A 22533-nucleotide genomic window follows, 5' to 3' on the forward strand; every position below is an offset into this window, starting at 1 on the left:
TTATGGCCCTTGAAATAGTTAAAAATGCACATTTTCACCTTGTGACACGCCTAGCTCAAAAAGTATTTGACATAAATTGATGAAACCTTGCATGAATCTTTATCATGATATGAACTAGCGCACCGACTATTTTTCATCTGGGTCTGCCCCCTATTTCCGAAGTTATGGCCCCTGAAATAGTCAAAAAATGCACATTTTCACCTAATTATGTGCCTCACTCAAAAAGTATTTAATGTAAATTCATGAAACCTTGCTTGAGTCTTTATCATAATGTGACCTTGCACACTTGGCATTCTTCTTGAGAATTTTAGCGTTTATTACAGAGTTATGGCCCTTGAAATAGCCAAAATAGTGGATTTTTTGTTTGTGATGCCCATAGCTCAAAAAGTATATGGTATAGAATAATGAATCCATTTCATAAATTTTCTTTTGAGGCTATATCCCATTAAGACTGCAAACATTGGAATGATTTCCCCTTATTTTTGACAAATTTACCAGTTGGGGTGGGGGGGGGGGCACATTCTAGTTTAAATGAATAAACATATTAAATGACATATAATTTTAATGGCGGCGTTAGTGATGTTCAAAACTTTTAGAAAAGCACTGTAAGTTAAGCGTTCATAATTAATTCATTTTATTTCAAAATAATAATTAAAAGTAATAAATGAATTGCTTGTTTTATAACCTTTCTAATACTAAAAAAAATTATTGATATAATTTGTGTTTTAACAAAGTTTAGGCCGTTAGAAAAACATCACTGTTTACAAAAAACATGGACGTTCGGTGTTTGCTCACCTGATCACTGTCTTACCAGTTCTAAAAATAGAAAATACAATGAATTTGTGTACAAACAGGATCTCTCCTACTCTGATACAGATCTACTGATAAACTTTGATAATGTGGCAGTTGAGTCTAATAAGTCCAGGTGTGTTCAAAGATAATCCATCATAAAATTATGTAGGGGTTATATTGCAAAGTAATTATTAGTTACCTGTATTGGAAAATATACAGTGTCTATTGTATCGAGGTCAACTGCTTATTAATAGAAGCTTTATGGCTTTAATACTTGTAAAATGTTGAACAAAAATGAGATTAACATAAACCAGTTAAGTTAGTATCATTTCCATAAACATGAAATGCAGTTAGGTTTCATTTAAGACAGACTATTTTGGTTCCGTTCAGTCATTTGTTCATTGATTTCGAAGTTTACTCACTTCTTTTGTTTCACCAGTCACATTTAAAGCTCCCAGAGGGGAGCTGCTTAATTCATTTAACTGTTTTCTGTAACATTGATTAGCTTTACTTGATAGAATTTCTATATAAGGTTTACATAGCTAATTAGAAATAGCAGGGTTTATGTCCCCTCATAAAAGTTCGTAATGTTATGGTGCCAAATGTATTTGTATTTTATTGCCTAAATAAGGCGTTTAATGTTTAATTGAATATACCCACAGTTGTAAAAGTAGAAGTTTAGAAAAGCAGAACATGCATTTTTGATGAGGTGTTGATTTATTGTCTGTTTCTTGTTATTTAAAAGATTTTGTAATGAAATAGCAAGTTTTGGAAATTCTGAAATACCCAAGTTTTAGGAACAGAAAAATATCTTAGAAATTTCCAGTTCCAAATGTTTGGTACAAGAAAAATAATAATTTCTCAAATTTTGAGGGTGTCCCAGTTTTAAGGGTATCCCAACACTTGGGGGGAAATATGGTAATTCCTTTATATCTAACACTCAAATACTTTCATGAGTGTAGAAAAAGCCATAATTCCTTGAGTTATGGCCCTTCAATGTGTTGTATACTGTGAGGTATTCCAAGGTAAGGTGTTTAGACTGGCACAGACTGCCACACTTATATCAGCTTTATTATCTAGATTCTGAATGCCAACTAAAAATAAATAACACTGATTAATATACTTTTTCCAATGTAGCCATCTAGTTCTCCCTACTTAGCCATTCAGCTTTCTGTATATAGCCATCCAGCTTTCCCTATGTAGCCATCCAGCTATCACAATAAAGCTATCCAGCTGCCCCTAAGTAGCCATTCGGCTTTCCTTGTATAGCCATCCAGCTTTCTCAGTCTAGCTATTATGCATTCACATTATAGTTTATAGACCTCCAATTTTCCCAGTATAGACATCTAGCTTTCCCAATTTCCAGCTTTCCCTTTTTTGCCTTCCAGCTTTATCAATTTCCAGCTTTCCCTTTTTTGCCTTCCAGCTTTATCAATCCAGCTATCTGGCTTTTGCAATCTAGACACCAAGCCATCCAGCTTTCCTTATCAAATATAGCCATCCAGTTTTCCTAATCTAGGTATCCAGCTTTCCCTATTTTGTCATCCTGCTTTTCAAATCTAGCCATCCATTTTTAGCTCATCTGATTTTTTGAAAAAAAATGATGAGTTATTGTCATCACTTGAGCGGTTGTCGGCGTCGGCGTCGGCGTTGCCTGGTTAAGTTTTATGTTTAGGTCAGCTTTTCTCCTAAACTATCAAAGCTATTGCTTTGAAACTTGGAATATTTGTTCACAATCATAAGCTGACCCTGTATAGCAAGAAACATAACTCCATCTTGCTTTTTGCAAGATTTATGGCCCCTTTTGTACTTAGAAAATATCAGATTTCTTGGTTAAGTTTTATGTTTAGGTCAGCTTTTCTTCTAAACTATCAAAGCTATTGCTTTGAAACTTAGAATACTTGTTCACCATCATAAGCAGACCCTGTACATGAAGAAACGTAACTCCATCTTGCTTTTTGCAAGAATTATTGCCCCTTTTGGACTTAGAAAATCAGTTTTCTTGGTTAAGTTTTATGTTTAGGTCAGCTTTTATCCTAAACTATCAAAGCTATTGCTTTAGAACTTGCAACACTTGTTCACCATCATAAGCTGACCCTGTACAGCAAGAAACATAACTCCATCCTGCTTTTTGCAAGATTTATGGCCCCTTTTGGACTTAGAAAATATCAGATTTCTTGGTTAAGTTTTATGTTTAGGTCAACTTTTTCTCTTAAACTATCAGAGCTATTGCTTTGAAACTTGCAACACTTGTTCACCATCATAAGCTGACCCTGTACAGCAAGCAACATAACTCCATCCTGCTTTTTGCAATAATTATTGCCCCTTTTGGACTTAGAAAATCATTTTCTTGGTTGAGTATTATGTTTAAGTCAACTTTTCTCATAAACTATCAAAGCTATTGCTTTAAAACTTGCAACAGTTTTTCACCATCATAAGTGGACACTGTACATCAAGAAACATAACTCTATCCTGCTTTTTGCAAGAATGATGGCCCTTTTTAGACTTAGAAAATCATGGGTAGGACAATATTTCTATTATACAAAAAAAATCAGATGAGCGTCAGCACCCGCAAGGCGGTGCTCTTGTTCCCTATGTAGCCACCAAGCTTTTCCTATAGCCCTATATATTTATTATAATGATTGTAGCGAAGAATCAAAATTAGCTGGTATTCATTTTGTAAGAAATTGAGCATCCTCCTATATATAAAATAACTTAAGCAAGAAATAACATTGACTCATATATAATTTCTTTCTAGGCTAGTCCAATTTTCTTCTGAAATTATCTTGCCTAGGGAAAATTGTATATAATAAAGCCAGATCACCCATTGTTAATATTATCTTGTGTGGAGTTGAATCTGGTTGGAGAAATTGAAGTTACAATTATCTAGGGAAACTGTCCACTAAATTGACTTTTATTACAGTTTTATGTTGATTATCTGGTCATTAATGCTGACTTTGTTGTGTATAGTCAGTCAATATAGGATTTAGATTGTGATTCCTGTTAAGCATTATGAAATTCTGCTAGGGTTTCCATGAAAAGTTCTGTCCAGTTAGGATTTCTATGCTGCCATCATCTAGAATGTGAATTTCTGCCAGTACTTGCTAATATGAGATTCCAGATAGCTATGTCTGGCTGTATTACATTTTGGGCATTTACTGTCTGGCTGTAGTACGCTTTGGGTACCAGTGTCTGGCCATTGTAATTATTTTTAGTATCAATGTCTGGCTGTAGAACATTTGGGTAGAATGTTTGACTGTATTACATTTTTGATAGCAGTGTCTAGCTGAAATATATATTTTGGGTAGCAATGTCCGGCTGTAGAACATTTTGGGTAGCAATGTCTGGCTGTAGTATATTTTGGGTAGCAAGTTCTGGCTGAAGTATATTTTAGGTAGCAATGTCTGGCTGCAGTACATGTTGGGTAGCAATGTCTGGCTGCAGTACATGTTGGGTAGCAATGTCTGGCTGCAGTACATGCTGGGTAGCAATGTCTGGCTGCAGTACATGTTGGGTAGCAATGTCTGGCTGCAGTACATGTTGGGTAGCAATGTCTGGCTGCAGTACATGCTGGGTAGCAATGTCTGGCTGCAGTACATGTTGGGTAGCAATGTCTGGCTGCAGTACATGTTGGGTAGCAATGTCTGGCTGCAGTACATGTTGGGTAGCAATGTCTGGCTGTAATTCATTCCAAGTAGCAATGTCTATCTGTAGTTCATTTGGCTAGGAATGTCTAGCTTAAATACATTTTAGTTAGAAATGTCTTGCTGCAGTAATTTTGGGTAGCAATACAATACAGTACAATACAATAAGTTTTATTTCAAGTCGGCAAGACACAAACATATGAAACATAAGCTCTGATGAGCTTTTTAACCGACCATTAACAAATATATTTGAGGTCAACAAGAATAAAAATAGCTGTAAAAGAAAATATTATCTATCTATATATATAACATGCATATATATATATAAAAAGCACACAAATTAAGCACATCTAAAGCTGTGGAAAAGCTGCTGATCCTGACCATAGGCCTAAAAACTTCTATAAGAACTTCATTAAAAACTTCTATAAGAACTTCATGTAAATAAAAAACTGAATTAGCAAAACCAGCACAAAAGTGGGACAGAAAAGAAGAATGGTTTTAAGAAATCAATTATCCCCTCAAATCAGATTTGAAAGGAACTGATCAGCAACTTTCTCACAGAGAGCAAACACATTAAATATAATATTAAGGAACATAGTAAAACTTAAGGAACATAGTAAAACAATCAGTGAAATCATATAAAACAATGCGACACATATAAAAACAGAAAGGATATTATGAGGACATGCAATAAGTTACCATGCATAAAACAAAAGAATGAGAATTATAAGTGTAATTGCTGACTGCAAAGTTGCACAAACTATTACAAAAGCAAGCTAGCACAAAACAAAAATAATAAGCACAAAATGATATGCAAAACTATTACAAAAGCAAGCACTAAGCACAGAGTAATAAACACAAATCATATGCAAATGAAACAAGCAAAAGGAGAAGCACACTGAAAAATAAGGCATACTAAGGCACAGGACAACTAATATAATAAATAATTAATATTAATATTACAATGTCTGCCTGTAGTACATTATGGGTAGAAATGTCTAGCTTAGTTATATTTTGGGTAGCAATGTATTACTGTAGTGATTTTTGGTAGCAATGTCTGGCTTAATTACATTTTGGGTAGCAATATCTGGCTCCAGTACATTCCAGATAGTGATGTCTAGCTGTAGTACTTTAGGGTAGTAGTGTCAGGTTGTAGTTCATTACACATATTAATGTCTGGCTCTAGTATATTTTGGGTAGCATTGTCTGGCTGTACTGCATTCTAGATAGTGATGTCTTGCTGTAGTACTTTAGGGTAGTAGTGTCAGGTTGTAGTTCATTACATATATTAATGCCTGGCTCTAGTATATTTTGGGTAGCATTGTCTGGCTGTACTGCATTCTAGATAGTGATGTCTTGCTGTAGTACGTTAGGGTAGTAGTGTCAGGTTGTACTCGTTACATATATTAATGTCTGGCTCTAGTATATTTTGGGTAGCATTGTCTGGCTGTACTGCATTCTAGATAGTGATGTCTTGCTGTAGTATATTGTGGTAGCAATGTCTAGCTTTATTACATTTTGAGTAGCAATGTGTGGCTGAAGTGGCCCAAAAGTACAATTAATTTCCCATAGGGTTACATACAAATATATCAATGCAAGGCTTTGACACAATGTTCTGAAGACAAATGCAAATACCTTCTCTTTAGAAATCTATCCGAGAGAAACACAAAAATCACTTTTAAGTGACCTGTTGACCTGCTACTTTTCTCCTCACATCTGTCAGAATGAATAGTGTATTGCATTTTTACAAAGTGAAGCGGTTCAGCCTACTTTTTGTACAAATCCGCAGACAGTCATTTGCCAAAAAAAACATGATTTTCCAGCAATGTTTTACCACTTTCTCTTCATTTACATCAGATCTATAAAATTTGACTACTTTCAGAAGCTCAGGATATCTATTTACAATCAAATCCATCATGAAATGAGGGACCTCTTTTCTCTCGGATACACTTCCTTTAGTTGGGTAACGAAGGGCAGGTAACTGTACCTTATTACCAAGTATATTCAAGATAGTGATGTCTTGCTGTAGTATATTTTTGGTAGCATTCAAGATAGCAATGTTCAGCTGTAGCAATGTCTTGCTGAAGTTTATTCCAGAATGCAATGCCTAACTGTTGTACATTTTGGATATGAATGTCTGGCTGTAGTACATTCCAGGTTGTAATGAGTTTAATTACTGTTATATATTCCAGGGTATATTGTCTAACTAGAGCTAATGCCTGAGTGTAGTATAATCCAGGTTGTAATAGCTGAACCTGGAAAATTGTTGAAAGTAATGTCTTACAATAGTTCATTCAGGTCTTGAAATCTGGCTGTGCTATAATTTAGGTATAAATGCCTGATCTTGATATATACCAGGTTTCAATGATTGCCTGTAATATAATTCAGGTACTACTGCCAGACTACACTAAGATACAAAATCCAATGCAAGACGGTAAGGCATTTCAGCCATGTTAAATTCAAGGTTGTAATGTTTGTCTTTAAATAATTCCAGATAAGTTAATGTGATTCCAAGTAGTTATGATTTTCTTTTGTATATTTCAGGTAGTTATGTCTGAATAGGATATATTTTCGTCACCAGAATACAGAAATTAAGATGGGTACAGGTGCAAGCTCGTACACGCCACCACCTACGCCCCTGAGGTCACTGCGAAATGTCAGAGGTCAAGGTGAGTTTAGTTTGGCAATTTAAGTTAAAGGAAATGAAAAATGAACATTTTGTTAGGTGATAGTTAGATTCAGCAACTGTATTATTATTAAAACAAACCCTACAGTTTGAATATTGTATTTTGTTGAATCTAATTAGAATAAAAACAACCATGGTAAGAAGGTGGAAGCTGAACAATTCTATCTATAATTGGATCAGAGTAAGCATGTGGTGCTGTGTAGCAGCTTATTCACAGTATCAACGAATCATGAATAATTGGCCCATGGCTTGATGATTAAATTCTATTTTCTGGTTCTGACATCCTTAGGATTTTATCAAAATGCAAACTGGATATTGAGTTTGCAAAGTTCTAATAAGACAGAATTGTAAAAAATGGACCCATCTTGAGCAGTATGTCTTTTGAATTAATTATTTCCCTTAAATACTTGATGCATTGATGAATTTCCACTCAGCTGATCTTTGGGTATTAGCTGCCCTTTAAGTATGATAAATGATATTTGAGAAAACACCATGTCATGGAATATGTGAATCAATCAGTGGTTGCACTTTTGATGCAGATACAATAATGTTTTAGACTGTACCAAGTTTCGAACAATCTTTTGATGTGTACACAAGACATTGAAACAGGAACAGTGTTTGGAAAGATAATAAAGCTGTCTTTTAGAGTTCCTGAAGTATTTGGAATAATTCTGTCTCCCACCACACAGTGGTGTGGGAGACATATTGATTTACTCCAGTCTGTGTGTGTGTCTGTCACAAAGCTTGTCCGCACTCTAAGTCGAACATTTCTCATCCGATTTTCACCAAACTTGAACAAAATGTGTTTGACCATAAGACCTCGGCCAAGTTCGATAACTAGCCAAATCGGTCCAGGCGTCTTGGAGTTACGGCCCTTGAATTACCAAAAATCGGTCTTTTTGCTCTTGTCCGCACTCTAATTAAAATATTTCTCATCCAGTCTTCACCAAACTTAAAAAAAATGTGTTTGACCATGAGACTCGGCCAAGTTAAATAACTAGCCAAATCGGTCCAGGCATTTTGGAGTTATGGCCCTTGAATTATCGAAAAATTGGCCTTTTTACTCATGTCCGCACTCTTAGTCAAACATTGCTCATCCGATCTTCACCAAACTTGAACAAAATGTGTTTGACCATGAGACCTCGGCCAAGTTCGATAGCTAGCCAAATCGGTCCAGGCATTTTGGAGTTACGGCCCTTAAATTATCGAAAAATCGGCCTTTTTAGCTCATCTGATTTTTTGAAAAAAAATGATGAGTTATTGTCATCACTTGAGCGGTTGTCGGCGTCGGCGTCGGCGTCTGCGTCGGCGTTGCCTGGTTAAGTTTTATGTTTAGGTCAGCTTTTCTCCTAAACTATCAAAGCTATTGCTTTGAAACTTGGAATACTTGTTCACCATCATAAGCTGACCCTGTTATAGCAAGAAACATAACTCCATCTTGCTTTTTGCAAGATTTATGGCCCTTTTGTACTTAGAAAATGTCAGATATTCTTGGTTAAGTTTTATGTTTAGGTCAACTTTTCTCCAAAACTGTCAAAGCAATTGCATTTGAAACTTGGAATACTTGTTCACCATCATAAGTGACCCTGTACAGCAAGAAACATAACTCCACTCTGCTTTTTGCAGATTTATTGCCCTTTTGTGACTTAGAAAATCAGTTTTCTTGGTTAAGTTTTATGTTTAGGTCACTTTTATCCTAAACTATCAAAGCTATTGCTTTAAACTTGCAACACTTGTTCACCATCATAAGCTGACCCTGTACAGCAAGAAACATAACTCCATCCTGCTTTTTGCAAGATTTATGGCCCCTTTTGGACTTAGAAAATATCAGTTTTCTTGGTTAAGTTTTATGTTTAGGTCAGCTTTTTCTCCTAAACTATCAAAGCTATTGCTTTTAAACTTGCAACACTTGTTCACCATCATAAGCTGACCCTGTACAGCAAGAAACATAACTCCATCCTGATTTTTGCAATAATTATTGCCCCTTTTGGACTTAGAAAATCATTTTCTTGGTTGAGTATTATGTTTAAGTCAACTTTTCTCATCAAAACTACAAAGCTATTGCTTTTAAAACTAGCAACAGTTTTTTCACCATCATAAGTGGACACTGTACATCAAGAAACATAACTCTATCCTCTTTTTGCAAGAATGATAGCCCTTTTAGACTTAGAAAATCATGGGTAGGACAATATTTCTATTACACAAAAAAAATCAGATGAGCGTCAGCACCCGCAAGGCGGTGCTCTTGTTACTCTTGTCAGCACTCTAAGTCAAACATTTCTCATCCGATCTTCACCAAACTTGAACAAAATGTGTTTGACCATGAGACCTCGGCCAAGTTCCATAACTAGCCAAATCGGTCCAGGCATTTTAGAGTTACGGCCCTTGAATTACCAAAAAAATCCGTCTGTTTACTCTTGTCCGCTTTCTAAGTCGAACATTTCTCATCCGATCTTCACCAAACTTGAACAAAATGTGTTTGGCCATAAGACCTTACCCAAGTTCGATAACTAGTCAAATCTGCCCAGGCACTTTTGATTTATGGCCCTTGAATTACTGATTGGATCCACTCATCCAGACCATCTAATCGGATCCACTCATCTAAAACATCTAGAGAAACTAACATTTTTCATAGGGGCAGTTGTGGGAGACATGCGCTTTTCTCAAAAGCATCTCTAGTTATTAGCTGATGCTTCTAGTTTAACATGTGTTTGGAAGGATAATTTGGCTGTAATTTCTAGTTTTGGAAGTTTTAGCAGCTGGTGAATCTTGTTCCTGAAGTGTTTTGAAAGATAAATTAGATGCTGATGTGTTTGGAAGGAACCTTAAGCTGCAGCTGCTGCTTCTAGTGTAGGAAGTGTTTGGAAGGATAACTAACTAGCTGTTGCTTCTAATGTTCCTGAAGTGTTTAGAAGGAATCTTTAGCTAGCTGCAGCTGCTGCTTTTTGTTAGGAAGTGTTTGCAAGGATAATTTAGCTGTTGCTTCTGCTGCTGCTGCTGCTGCTGCTGCTGCTGCTGCTGCTGCTTCTTGTTCAGGCATTGTGTGGAAGGATAATTTAGCTGCTGCTGTGAAAGGATAATTAAGCTGTTGCTGCTGCTTCCAGTTCAGGAAGCATGTGGATGGGAAATTTAGCTGCTGCTTCTTGTTCTTGAAGTGTTTGGCAGGATATTTATGCCCCCCTTCAAAGAAGGAGGGATATATTGTTTTGCAGAGTCAGTCGGTCGGTATGTTGGTTGGTCAGACTGTCTGTTCGTAGACCAATCCGTTTCCGGATGATAACTCAAGTATACTTGGGCCTAGGATCATGAAAGTTAATAGGGAGGTTGATCATGACCAGCAAATGACCCCTGTTGGATTTGAGATCAGTAGGTCAAAGGTCAAGGTCACAGAAACCCAGAACAGTTAAACAGTTTCCAGATGATAACTCAAAGATGCTTGGGCCTAGGATCATGAAAGTTGATAGGGGGGTTTGTCATGACCAGCAGATGATTTCTGTTGATTTTGAGGTCAATAGGTCAAAGGTCAAGGTCACAGAGACCCGGAACAGTTAAACCATTTCTGGACGATAACTTGAGAACACTTGTGCCCAAGGATCATGAAAGTTGATAGGGAGGTTTTTCATGACCAGCAGATGACCCCAATTGATTTTGAGGTCAGTAGGTCAAAGGTCAAGGCCACAGTGACCCGGTACAATTAAACTGTTTCCGGATGATAACTTGAGAACGATTTGGCCTAGGATCACGACACTTTATAGGGATGTTGATCATGGCCACCAGATGACCTCTATTGATTTTGTAGTCAAAGGTGAAGGTCACAGTGATCCGGAACAGTTAAACCATTTCCAGATGATAACTTGAGAACTATTGGGCCAACGATCACGAAACTTAAAAGGGAGAATGATCATGACCAGCAGATGACCCCTATTATTTTGAGGTCAGTAGGTCAATGGTCAAGGTCACATTTACCTAGAACAGTAAAACATTTTTTTGCTTATAACTAACTAATAACAAAGAATGCTTTGGTCTAAGATCACATTTGATACGGAGTTTATTTATGACTGGTAAATGACCCTTAATTATTGATTTGAGGTCAGTATGTCCAGTGCACAGTGACCAAATAGTTTCTGTTCCTTGTGCAATTACTGAATGCATCAAGGCCGGCATTTCGTGTTCTATGAGCTCTGGTTTAGTTGTTACTTCCAGTTCAGGAAGTGTTTGCATGGAAAAGTTAGCTGTTGCTGCTGCTTCTAGCTCAGGAAATGTGTGGAAGGATAATTTACCTGCTGCTTCTTGTTCCTGATGTATTTGGAAGGCAAATTTAGCTGTTTTTCTAGTTCAGGAATTGTTTGGAAGGCAAATTTAGCTGCACTGTTACAACTAATCCTTGTTGTTTATGTCACTAAAAAATGGTTGAAAAAGATGCTAAACCTGAACAGACACGCAAACACCTACACACCTACAAAAGTAGATTTTTCCGGTTTCTTATAAATTGTCATTTCTACAACAGTAGTAAACTCTTCAATGAGACCAGATAATCTCAAGAGATATTAGAAAAGACAAAGCACCTCTTTACAAAAGTAGATATTTTCTTTCCAATTAGACCAGTATCTAGTCAAGTGACATCTTCAGAGCTATAATGGCAGGACAACAATCACAGTACAGTCAAAGCTATATTTGGCAACCAGCTGAGGTAGTGACACATTTAGTTGCTGCTTAAAGTAGGTTGAGAAAGTAGAATAAGAAAAAGGTTGAGATAAAAACAAAAACTCAATTTGAGAAGTAAGCTTAAGGCAAGTGGCTGTTTAATACATGTGACTGTTTAGGCAGGTTCACCTCTACCTCTGTACAAAGGTAGATATTTTCTCTGCATCTTGAGCAGTTTCTTAGTTTTCTTAGTAAATGGACATCTCCAAAACAGTTAAAAAAAATTTTGCACAACAAAACAAGATATCTGTTTAAAAAAGTAGATATTTTCACTCCAGTGTGATCTTATTCAGTTTCTTGGTAAATAGACATCTCCAAAATTATTAATACTGCACAACAATAAATATCTCCGTAGAAAGGAGATTTTTTTCTCCAGTTTCTTATTAAATGAACTCCTCCAAAGTAATAACAACTACACAACAAACAAAATATCTCCGTAAAAATTAGATATTTTCTCTCCAATTTAACCTCATTTAGTTCTCAGTAGATGGACATCTCTAAAGCAATAGCTGCATGTAAATGAACAAAATTGTAACCTCCCTGAAAGTATATTTTTTCTCTCCAATTTAACCTTATTCATTTATCGGTAGATGGACATCTCCAAGCAATAACATAATGCATGTAATGGACAAAATACCTCCCTGAAAGTATATGTGTACTGTCCAGTATGATCTTATTTAGTTTCTTAGTAAATGGACATCTCCAAAATTATAGCAATGCACAACAAACAAAATGTCTCCTTAAAAAGTAGATTTATTTCGCTCCAATATGATCTTAATAATCAGTTTCTTAGTAAAAGAAGTCCTCAAAAGCAATGACAACTTATAATAAAGTAGATATATCTTACTCAGTTTCTAAGTAAGTTAACTTCTCCAAGGAAATAACATCTAACAAATACTCCCCTAAATTAAAATGATAAATTTTCTCTCCAATTTAACCGTGTTCTTAGTAAATGAAAATCTCCGAGGCAATAACATAATGCATGTAGAGAACAAAATAAAAAGTAGATATTTTCCCTAAAAAGTAGATATTTTCTCTCCTATATGACCTTATAATCAGTTTCTTAGTAAGTTAACTTCTCCAAGGAAATAACAACTACACATACAACAAACAAAATACATCCCTAAAAAGTACATTGTGTTCTCTCTTATTTGACCTAATTCAGTTTCTTAGTAAAATCAACAATCTCCTAAGTAATAAGAAGTGACAATAATACAAAAGAAGATATTTTCTTTCCAATTTGGCCAGTTTTTAAGTAAAATAAGAGAGGAATCATGATGGCCAAATGACAAAATACCTGTCTGCATAGAATTTATTTTCTCTGTAACTAGATCAGGCATACATTTTCCTTCCAACTAGACCCGAGTTTCCAAGTGAATTAACAGAGCAACTATGCTGACAAAATATACAAAATACATGTCTGTAAAGACATATATGTTCGCAAAGCCACAAGACCAGTTTCGAAATAAAGTGATCTCTCGAGAGCAGTAAAGGCAGCAAAACAACACATTTCAGATTCCCCAGTGATATTGTTGTTCACAGATTTGCAACAGTTTGTACATTTAAATAAATGTGCAAAACACTTTCACCATTAAAATTCTTTTACTTGTAGGCTCATTGATTCTTACAAACCTTATTTGATAATAAAAAGCTGTTTCGTTATAGCACACGTCTGTCAGATTATTGTCACGCTTATGCATGCTATATTGTAATGCTTCTTTAAAACATTGAGGAGGGTTTGATTAACTATTTTGCATGTTTTTAGCAAATGGAAATTCTGTTTTGCCTTGTGTTATATACAAACCAACAACTTTTATCTTTTGTTATTTGTAATGCTAATTTAATTCTCTGATGACAATTGTCTCAAAGAAAGTGCATTCGGTTGTGAACATTTTCTGTTTTTGTGTCATGTATGCTAGTTGACAATATTGCAACTAAAAGTTTTGGGTGTGATTGAGAGTCTACCAACAAGTTGGTGATGAACAAGACACAAAGCTAAACTTCAGTTACATTTTTACTCTAGACGAAAGTCATGTTGTAATGAATATATTCGGCAGTTGTTGCAAAATGATAAGTTTTCCTTCTTGCAACTTCTTAACCTCAAAAATCCTAGAAAAAAAAGTCCAGAAAACATGAAAACAAAAACAAACACACTTTAAAGTTCTACACAACAAGGCTGTGTAGTCTGCTGGTCTCCTGAAGTTCATCATTGTCAGTCTTTGCAAATGAACATTTAGCTCTACACAACAAGTCTGTGTAGTCTAATATAGCCTCCTGAATTTGACTGTGTCAGTCTTGCAAATGAATTGTTCTGTACAACAAGTCTCTGCATTCTGCTGATGTTCTTAAATTTGTCAATGTCAGTCTTTGCAAATGAATTGTTCTGTACAACAAGTCTGTGTATTCTGCTGATGTTCTTAAATTTGTCAATGTCAGTCTTTGCAAATAAATTATTCTGTACAACAAGTCTGTGTATTCTGCTGATGTTCTTAAATTTGTCTGTGTCAGTCTTTGCAAATGAAGAAGTTCTATACAACAAGTCAGTGTATTCTGCTGATGTTCTTAAATTTGTCTCTATCAGTCTTTGCAAATGAAGAAGTTCTATACAACAAGTCAGTGTATTCTGCTGATGTTCTTAAATTTGTCTGTGCCAGTCTTTGCAAATGAAGAAGTTCTATACAACAAGTCTGTGTAGTCTGCTGATGTTCTTAAATTTGTCTCTGTCAGTCTTTGCAAATGAAGAAGTTCTATACAACAAGTCTGTGTAGTCTGCTGATGTTCTTAAATTTGTCTATGTCAGTCTTTGCAAATGAAGAAGTTCTATACAACAAGTCTGTGTAGTCTGCTGATGTTCTTAAATTTGTCTATGTCAGTCTTTGCAAATGAAGAAGTTCTATACAACAAGTCTGTGTAGTCTGCTGATGTTCTTAAATTTGTCTATGTCAGTCTTTGCAAATGAAGAAGTTCTATACAACAAGTCTGTGCAGTCTGCTGATGTTCTTAAATTTGTCTGTGCCAGTCTTTGCAAATGAAGAAGTTCTATACAACAAGTCAGTCTGCTGATGTTCTTAAATTTGTCTATGTCAGTCTTTGCAAATGAAGAAGTTCTATACAACAAGTCTGTGTTGTCTGCTGATGTTCTTAAATTTGTCTGTGTCAGTCTTTGCAAATGAAGAAGTTCTATACAACAAGTCTGTGCAGTCTACTGATGTTCTTAAATTTGTCTGTGCCAGTCTTTGCAAATGAAGAAGTTCTATACAACAAGTCTGTGCAGTCTACTGATGTTCTTAAATTTGTCTGTGCCAGTCTTTGCAAATGAAGAAGTTCTATACAACAAGTCTGTGCAGTCTGCTGATGTTCTTAAATTTGTCTATGTCAGTCTTTGCAAATGAAGAAGTTCTATACAACAAGTCTGTGCAGTCTACTGATGTTCTTAAATTTGTCTATGTCAGTCTTTGCAAATGAAGAAGTTCTATACAACAAGTCTGTGCAGTCTGCTGATGTTCTTTAAATTTGTCTGTGTCAGTCTTTGCAAATGAAGAAGTTCTATACAACAAGTCTGTGCAGTCTGCTGATGTTCTTTAAATTTGTCTGTGTCAGTCTTTGCAAATGAAAAAAGTTAATACAGCAAGGCTGTGTAGTCTGCTGATGTCCTTAGATTTGTCTGTGTCAGTCTTTGCAAATGAAAAAAGTTAATACAGCAAGGCTGTGTAGTCTGCTGATGTTCTTAAATTTGTCTGTGTCAGTCTTTGCAAATGAAAAAAGTTAATACAGCAAGGCTGTGTAGTCTGCTGATGTCCTTAAATGTGTCTTTTATCAGTCTTTGCAAATGAAAAAAGTTGATACAGCAAGGCTTTGTAGTCTGCTGATGTCCTTAAATGTGTCTATGTCAGTCTTTGCGAATGAAGAAGTTCAATAAAGGAAGGCTGTGCAGTCTGCTGATGTTCTTAAATTTGTCTGTGTCAGTCTTTGCGAATGAAGAAGTTCAATAAAGGAAGGCTGTGCAGTCTGCTGATGTTCTTAAATTTGTCTATGTCAGTCTTTGCAAATGAAAAAGTTCAATACAGCAAGGCTGTGTAGTCTGCTGATGTCCTTAGATTTGTCTGTGTCAGTCTTTGCAAATTAACAAATTCTACACAACATGTCTATGTAGTCTGCTGATGTCCTTAGATTTGTCTGTGTCAGTCTTTGCAAATTAACAAATCCTACAATTGCAGAAATCCTCTTTATACAGTGGAACCCAAATTTCTGGCGCATTGATGGCTGGAGCACGCATGCTCACATGAACAGACCATATAGTCCTATGTCATTTCCCTTATAGTTTCTATATTTTGATGATTTTATGCCTTGGATTTTGCCTATCCCCTCTGACATTTTGTCCATTCCTTGGGGGATGCCCACCCCATTAGGTCAATCAATAGGGAGGGTGCAGTTCTACGGATTGCAGGGTTGTGAGTTCAGTCTCTGGGTAAGGTTAAATCCTCCATGACGATTTGATAAAAGACATTACAACTGAAATCATTCGTTCTCCATCAGTCCTCTGAATTCAAGTGGGGAAGTTTGCAGTTACTGAACTGGTTTGTTCTGGTACTGAATTCAAAAACACTGGTTAGGTTAACTGACTGCAATTACATAACTGAAATACTGTTGAAAAGTGTTGTTAAACCCAGAACAAACAAACAAACAGGCTTCTCCTGGGGACCTCAAATGATTTGTGTTTTACTATACTTCTCATTAAGAAGAACCTTCACTGCAAAGTTGCCTCAACTAAACCATCCAGTGGGTAGCAAGTCTGGTCTGCCTGCAGTGTGTATGCTTTTGTGACAATTTCAGATGTCTGAGAGTATATCTGATGATGTGTCAGCCACCACTGATCTCTTTTGGGAAGTTGTGACTGGTTACATTGCTGAAATAATGTATATTTTTGACTGAACATATTGTCGTAGAATATGTGTATGTTTGATTTTCAACCCTTTTAAGACTGTTCTACCTGACTGTCCTTAAAATGTGTGGATAATGTGTAACAATCAACCTTTACTTGTAGACAGTGTTATTGTTTTTACTGAACTTTGGAGGAGGAAATCCTCATTCCTCAGAATATGTGGATATATGTGAACCCTTATAACTCTGTGCCTAGAGTTTTAACTGAATTTTAGAGGAATTAATTATAAATCTTCTGTCTTTAGAATGTGTGGACAACCCTAGTAAGATTATTATGTACCTACTGTTTTTACTGGATGAACTTAATTTCAGACAATTTAATCTTCTGTCCTAGAAATTTCCAGCATTTATATAAGATCAGATATCAGTATTAATGAAGGCATTTTAATTTGCTGCCTATCTACTAATATACCTAATGACAAGGGAGGCACTCATATGATCAATATATTTCAGAGATTAATTGATTGCAATAAAGTATTCTCCTTTTTAGCTCACCTGAGCCAAGGGCTCAAGGTGAGCTTTTGTGACCGCTCAATGTCTGTCAAGCAGCGTGCGTGGTCCGTCGTGCGTGGTCCGTCACGCGTGGTCCATCATGCGTTGTGTGTCAACAATTTCTAAAAAATCTTCTTCTTCAAAACCACAGGGCAGATTTACACCAAACTTCACAGGAATGATCCTTGAGTGGCCGCTTTTTAAAATTGCCCAAAGAATTGAAATCCATGCAGAGCTCTGGTTGCCATTGCAACTGAAATTGTGTCAACAGTTTCTTTAAAAAATCATCTCCTTCCAAACCACAGGGCAGATTTACACCAAACTTCACAGGAATGATCCTTGGGTGGCACCTTTTTAAAATTGCCCAAAGAATTGAAATCCATGCAGAGCTCTGGTTGCCATGGCAACTGAAAGGAAGAGCTTTGGAAATCTTCTTGACCAAAACCACAGTAGCTAGGGCTTTATCAGTCTTTGCAAATGAAAAAGTTTTACACAACAAGTCTATATGTAGTCTGCTGATGTCCTTAAATTTGTCTATGTCAGTCTTTGTAAATGAACAAGTTCTATACAGCAAGGCTGTGTAGTCTGCTGATGTCCTTAAATTTTTCTTTATCAGTCTTTGCAAATGATTAAATTCTAAACAGCAACTGAAGACTTTGTAGTCTGCTGATGTCCTTAAATTTTTCTATGTCATTCTTTGCAAATGAACAAGTTCTATACAGCAAGGCGTTGTAGTCTGCTGATGTCCTTAAATTTTTCTTGGTCAGTCTTTGCATGAACAAATTCTAAACAGCAACTGAAGGCTTTGTAGTCTGCTGATGTCCTTAAATTTTTCTATGTCATTCTTTGCAAATGAACAAGTTCTATACAACAAGCCGTTGTAGTCTGCTGATGTCCTTAAATTTGTCTTTTATCAGTCTTTGCAAATGGACAAATTCTAAACAGCAACTGAAGGCTTTGTAGTCTGCTGATTGTCCGTAAATTTGTCTTTATCAGTCTTTGCAAATGAACAAGTTCTAAACAGCAACTGAAGGCTTTGTAGTCTGCTGATGTCCTTAAATGTTTCTATGTCAGTCTTTGCAAATGGACAAATTCTAAACAGCAACTGAAGGCTTTGTAGTCTGCTGATTGTCCGTAAATTTGTCTTTATCAGTCTTTGCAAATGGACAAATTCTAAACAGCAACTGAAGGCTTTGTAGTCTGCTGATGTCCTTAAATGTTTCTATGTCAGTCTTTGCAAATGGACAAATTCTAAACAGCAACTGAAGGCTTTGTAGTCTGCTGATTGTCCGTAAATTTGTCTTTATCAGTCTTTGCAAATGAACAAGTTCTATACAACAAGCCGTTGTAGTCTGCTGATGTCCTTAAATTTTTCTATGTCAGTCTTTGCAAATAAACAAGTTGTATACAGCAAGGCGTTGTAGTCTGTTGATGTCCTTAAATTTTTCTATGTCAGTCTTTGCAAATAAACAAGTTCTAAACAGCAAGGCGTTGTAGTCTGTTGATGTCCTTAAATTTTTCTATGTCAGTCTTTGCAAATAAACAAGTTGTATACAGCAAGGTGTTGTAGTCTGTTGGTCTACAGTTACTACACTGTATATATATCTCCCATTCAGTCATTTGATAATGGTGTCTGAGTAATGTTTTATTCATTTCATTAAGTCTTTTTTGCAAGCAGGAATATATACATATAACATACAAATAGTGACGATATGTTTTCCCATGGGATTTGTAGTTGATTTGCTTCCACTTGTATTAATGTGTTTCCAATGAATTATATATATTTGCTTTTCAATGAAACCAGAAATATTATACCATGAGGTAGGCTCATATTGAGGAAGCTGTATGGAGCTAAAATGCAAAACAATTCATTTTCTATTTTTGTTTAGTGCAGCCATTTGCAGAAATCCTCTTTATACAGTGGAACACCAATGACTGGTGCATTGGTGGCTGGAGCACACAATGCTCACATGAGTAAACCATATAGTCCTATGTCATTTCCCTTATAGTTTCTGTATTTCGATCATTTTATGCCTTGGATTTTGCCCATCCCCTCTGACGTTTTGCCCATCCCTTGGGGGATGCCCACCCCCTTAGGTGCAGTTCTACGGATTGCAGGGTTTTGAGTTCAGTCTCCGGGTGAGGCTTATATCCTCCATGACGATTTGATAAAAGACATTACGTCTGAAATCATTTGTCCTCCACCAGTCCTCAGAATTCATGTGGGGAAGTTGGCAGTTACCTGCGGAGAACAGGTTTGTACTAGTACAGAATCAAGGAACACTGGTTAGGTTAACTGACTGCCATTACATAACTGAAATACTGTTGAAAAACATTGTTAAACCCAGAACAAACAAACAAACAGACATCTCCTGGGGAACTCAAATGATTTGTGTTTTACTGTACTTCTCATTAGGAAGAACTTCAGTAGGGAAATGCAGCTAATTTTAAGCCATCCAGAGGTTTTAAGTCAGGTCTACCTGCAGGGTGTTTGTTTTTGTGACAATTTCAGATGTCTGACAGTATATTTGAAGATGTGTCAGCGACCACTGATCTGTGTTGGGAAGTTGTGACCCAGGTTACAGTGCTGAAATAATGTAGACTTAGTCAGTCATGTAGTTGACTTGGTTTTGTTGTAGAATATGCATATCCATGATTGTCAACTCTTATAAAATTGTTCTAGTCACCTGTATTTAAAATGTGTGGATATGTGTTATGATCAACCCTTAATTGTAGACTGTGTTATTGTTTTAACTGAACTTTGAAGGAAGTAATCCTCATTCCTCAGAATGTTTGGATATATGTGACGGCTAACTCTTGTAAGACTGTGCCAATAGTTTCGAAATGAAATTTGGAGGAATTTAATCCTCTGTCCTCAGAATGTGAGGGCAACCCAAGTAAGAATGTAACCTACTGTTTGTACTGGATGAACTTAATTTCAGATGATTAAGTCTTCTGTCCTAGAAATTGTCAACAATAATATAAGATCAGATGAAGGCATTATAGAGTATAATGATTTAATTTGCTGCCTACCTATTAATAAAGACTAACAAGATACTTGTAAATTGTCTCCTAATGACAAGGGTGGTACTAATTTGATCAATATATTTCAGAGATTAACTGCAGTAAAGGATTCTCCTTGTTTTAGTTGATACAGCAAACTTTGATATATGCCAGCCTTTCTGCTTTAATAGCAAAGCATTGTAATTACCTGGTAGATTTTCTGTATGAATTGAATAAAGGTGGTGCTGTTCTTTTGTTTTGCTTTGTTCTATTGTTGCCTATTGAAAGGCTTGAAATGGTCACATGTGTTCTATATTAATGATGGGTATAACCCTATTTCTTATGGCTCTATGGCTCTGGATGTATTTAAAAAAAAACTGATTTTCCAACCCTATTTGCCAAATTAGGATAGAGATATTTAAGCATATTAAGTAAAAAATAAATAAACTAAATTTGTTCAGGAATGATATGAGTATAAGAACCATTAACAAATATATATTTGGCCAAATTTCATTAGAAATGCAGGTTTGTAAAATTATTATAACCTCCCTTTACCTATCTTGGTCGCTCAACCAGGATTATGGAAATATGAAATACATTTGGAAGCTACACATGTTTTTTTAAAACTTGCCTTTTGGTCAAGATTGTGGAAATATCCCAGTGTATATCAAATGACAATGTGAAACTAGAAAATTTATATAGAATTCTAGAGAAATAGTCCACTTTTTGAATACTTTTATGTTAAAGGGGTGTATTTACAAAATGAAAAAAAAAAGAATACATACATTTCAAATGGATCTTACTCTATATAACGGGTCTTTTTGTTCATTACATTGATCTCAGATAGAATATACTAAACATAAAAAATGTCAGAAAATGTTGCTTAGATGTAAAAGACCCCCTTTAGATAAGAAGGAAAACAGAAACCCCTGTTTGTTTAAATTCCTCTTAGAATTTTCAATTTAAATGAATATTGATGTATGTATTTTTAGTTGCTATTGCTTGCGATTTCTTGTCTTTTCCATCATGTCTATCTATATTCTTTGACACATGCTAATAGCCAAAGGCAAATATTTTCTTGATTTGCTGATGTATGAAAAAATCTCAGAAACTGCAGAGAAAGGCAAACAGCTTTCAAGCTATCATTATACATTATTTATTTCTATTTGTTTACACAGAATTGCCATTGTCTGAGAAAACAAGTCTTCTAGACAATAACCTGAGGTCTCTGTGCTAGAAAATTGGCTATGAGAGTCTCTTTGGCCTGTTAATTTGTTAATTTAGACACACAAGTCTTGGATGATAGGGAGTTAAGGCTTAGAGAAACTTCTCTACCAGAATTTAAGAAGAGATTGCTGGAAAGTTGACCAGAGCTTTATACTGTCAATCAATAGAGAAATGTCTTATCCTATGTGGGTTTTGTAATGCAAAATTCTGAGATTTTTTGTAGTTCACCTTAAATTAGCACAAAGTTTTCAGGTGAGCTGGTGTGGTCACTCACAGTCCATCCATTTGTCATCTGCCTGTTGTCAGTCGGTCCATTTACACTTTTCTTCAGATGATATCTCCTCTGAAACTACTGGCCAGAATTGGTCCAAACTTAGAGAGAAGCATCCTGGCAGGAACCTCTATCAAATTTTTACTAATGTTTCAACTTGGCCCCTTTTTTGGGCCACAAGCTAAAAATAGAAACCACCTTTAAATGAATTCTACTCATGAAAAACTTTGTCTGTAGTATCATTATAAGGACTGGTACTCTTCTAAGTTTTTCTTTTCAAATTTGAGCACTTGGCCCCTAAGAAGGGCCACTAGACCTAAAAACAGAAATATGTTTAAACAACTTCACATGAACGGCTTTATGGATCTTCATCAAATTTTTATCTTTATAAGGTCTTCACCCTATTTCTTCAAATGGAGGGACTTGGACCCTTTAAGCGGCCACTGGAGTTTAAAATAGAAATACCTCTAAAGTACTTTTTTCCGATAAATGGCTTGATGGATCTCCGTTAGTCTTGGTCTATAGCATCATTGTAAGGTCTTCTCCTAATTTTGTTCAAATGGGGATGCTTGGCCCTGTTTAGGGACCCCTAGAGGTAAAAATGAAAAAACCTTGAAAGGATATTTTCTGTTACTCACGCTAAAGCTGTGAGTAAATCAATTATTCTCTTATCTCAATTACCTTCAACAAGACAAAAAAGAAACAATAAAAGTAGGAATAAGGTATATAATTGGCAGCATATAAGTGTTCAATTGTTCGCGAAGTAAATTCAT

General features: G+C 35.8%; 1 protein-coding gene across 6 annotated transcripts in view; it reads left to right on the forward strand.

Moving 5' to 3' along the window:
* LOC123565021 (paladin-like) overlaps nt 1–22533 on the forward strand; it is a 319425-nt gene that overhangs the window by 147604 nt on the left and 149288 nt on the right. For all 6 annotated transcript variants that reach the window (XM_053537674.1, XM_045359004.2, XM_053537676.1 and 3 more), the window contains one exon: nt 6981–7105. In XM_053537674.1, coding sequence (XP_053393649.1) covers nt 7033–7105 — 73 coding nt within the window. In that variant the 5' untranslated portion in view covers nt 6981–7032. The remainder of the gene's footprint in view (nt 1–6980; nt 7106–22533) is intronic.

This window comes from Mercenaria mercenaria, chromosome 2 (genome assembly GCF_021730395.1).
Source record: "Mercenaria mercenaria strain notata chromosome 2, MADL_Memer_1, whole genome shotgun sequence".
In the NCBI taxonomy this organism is placed as follows: Eukaryota; Metazoa; Mollusca; class Bivalvia; order Venerida; family Veneridae; genus Mercenaria; species Mercenaria mercenaria.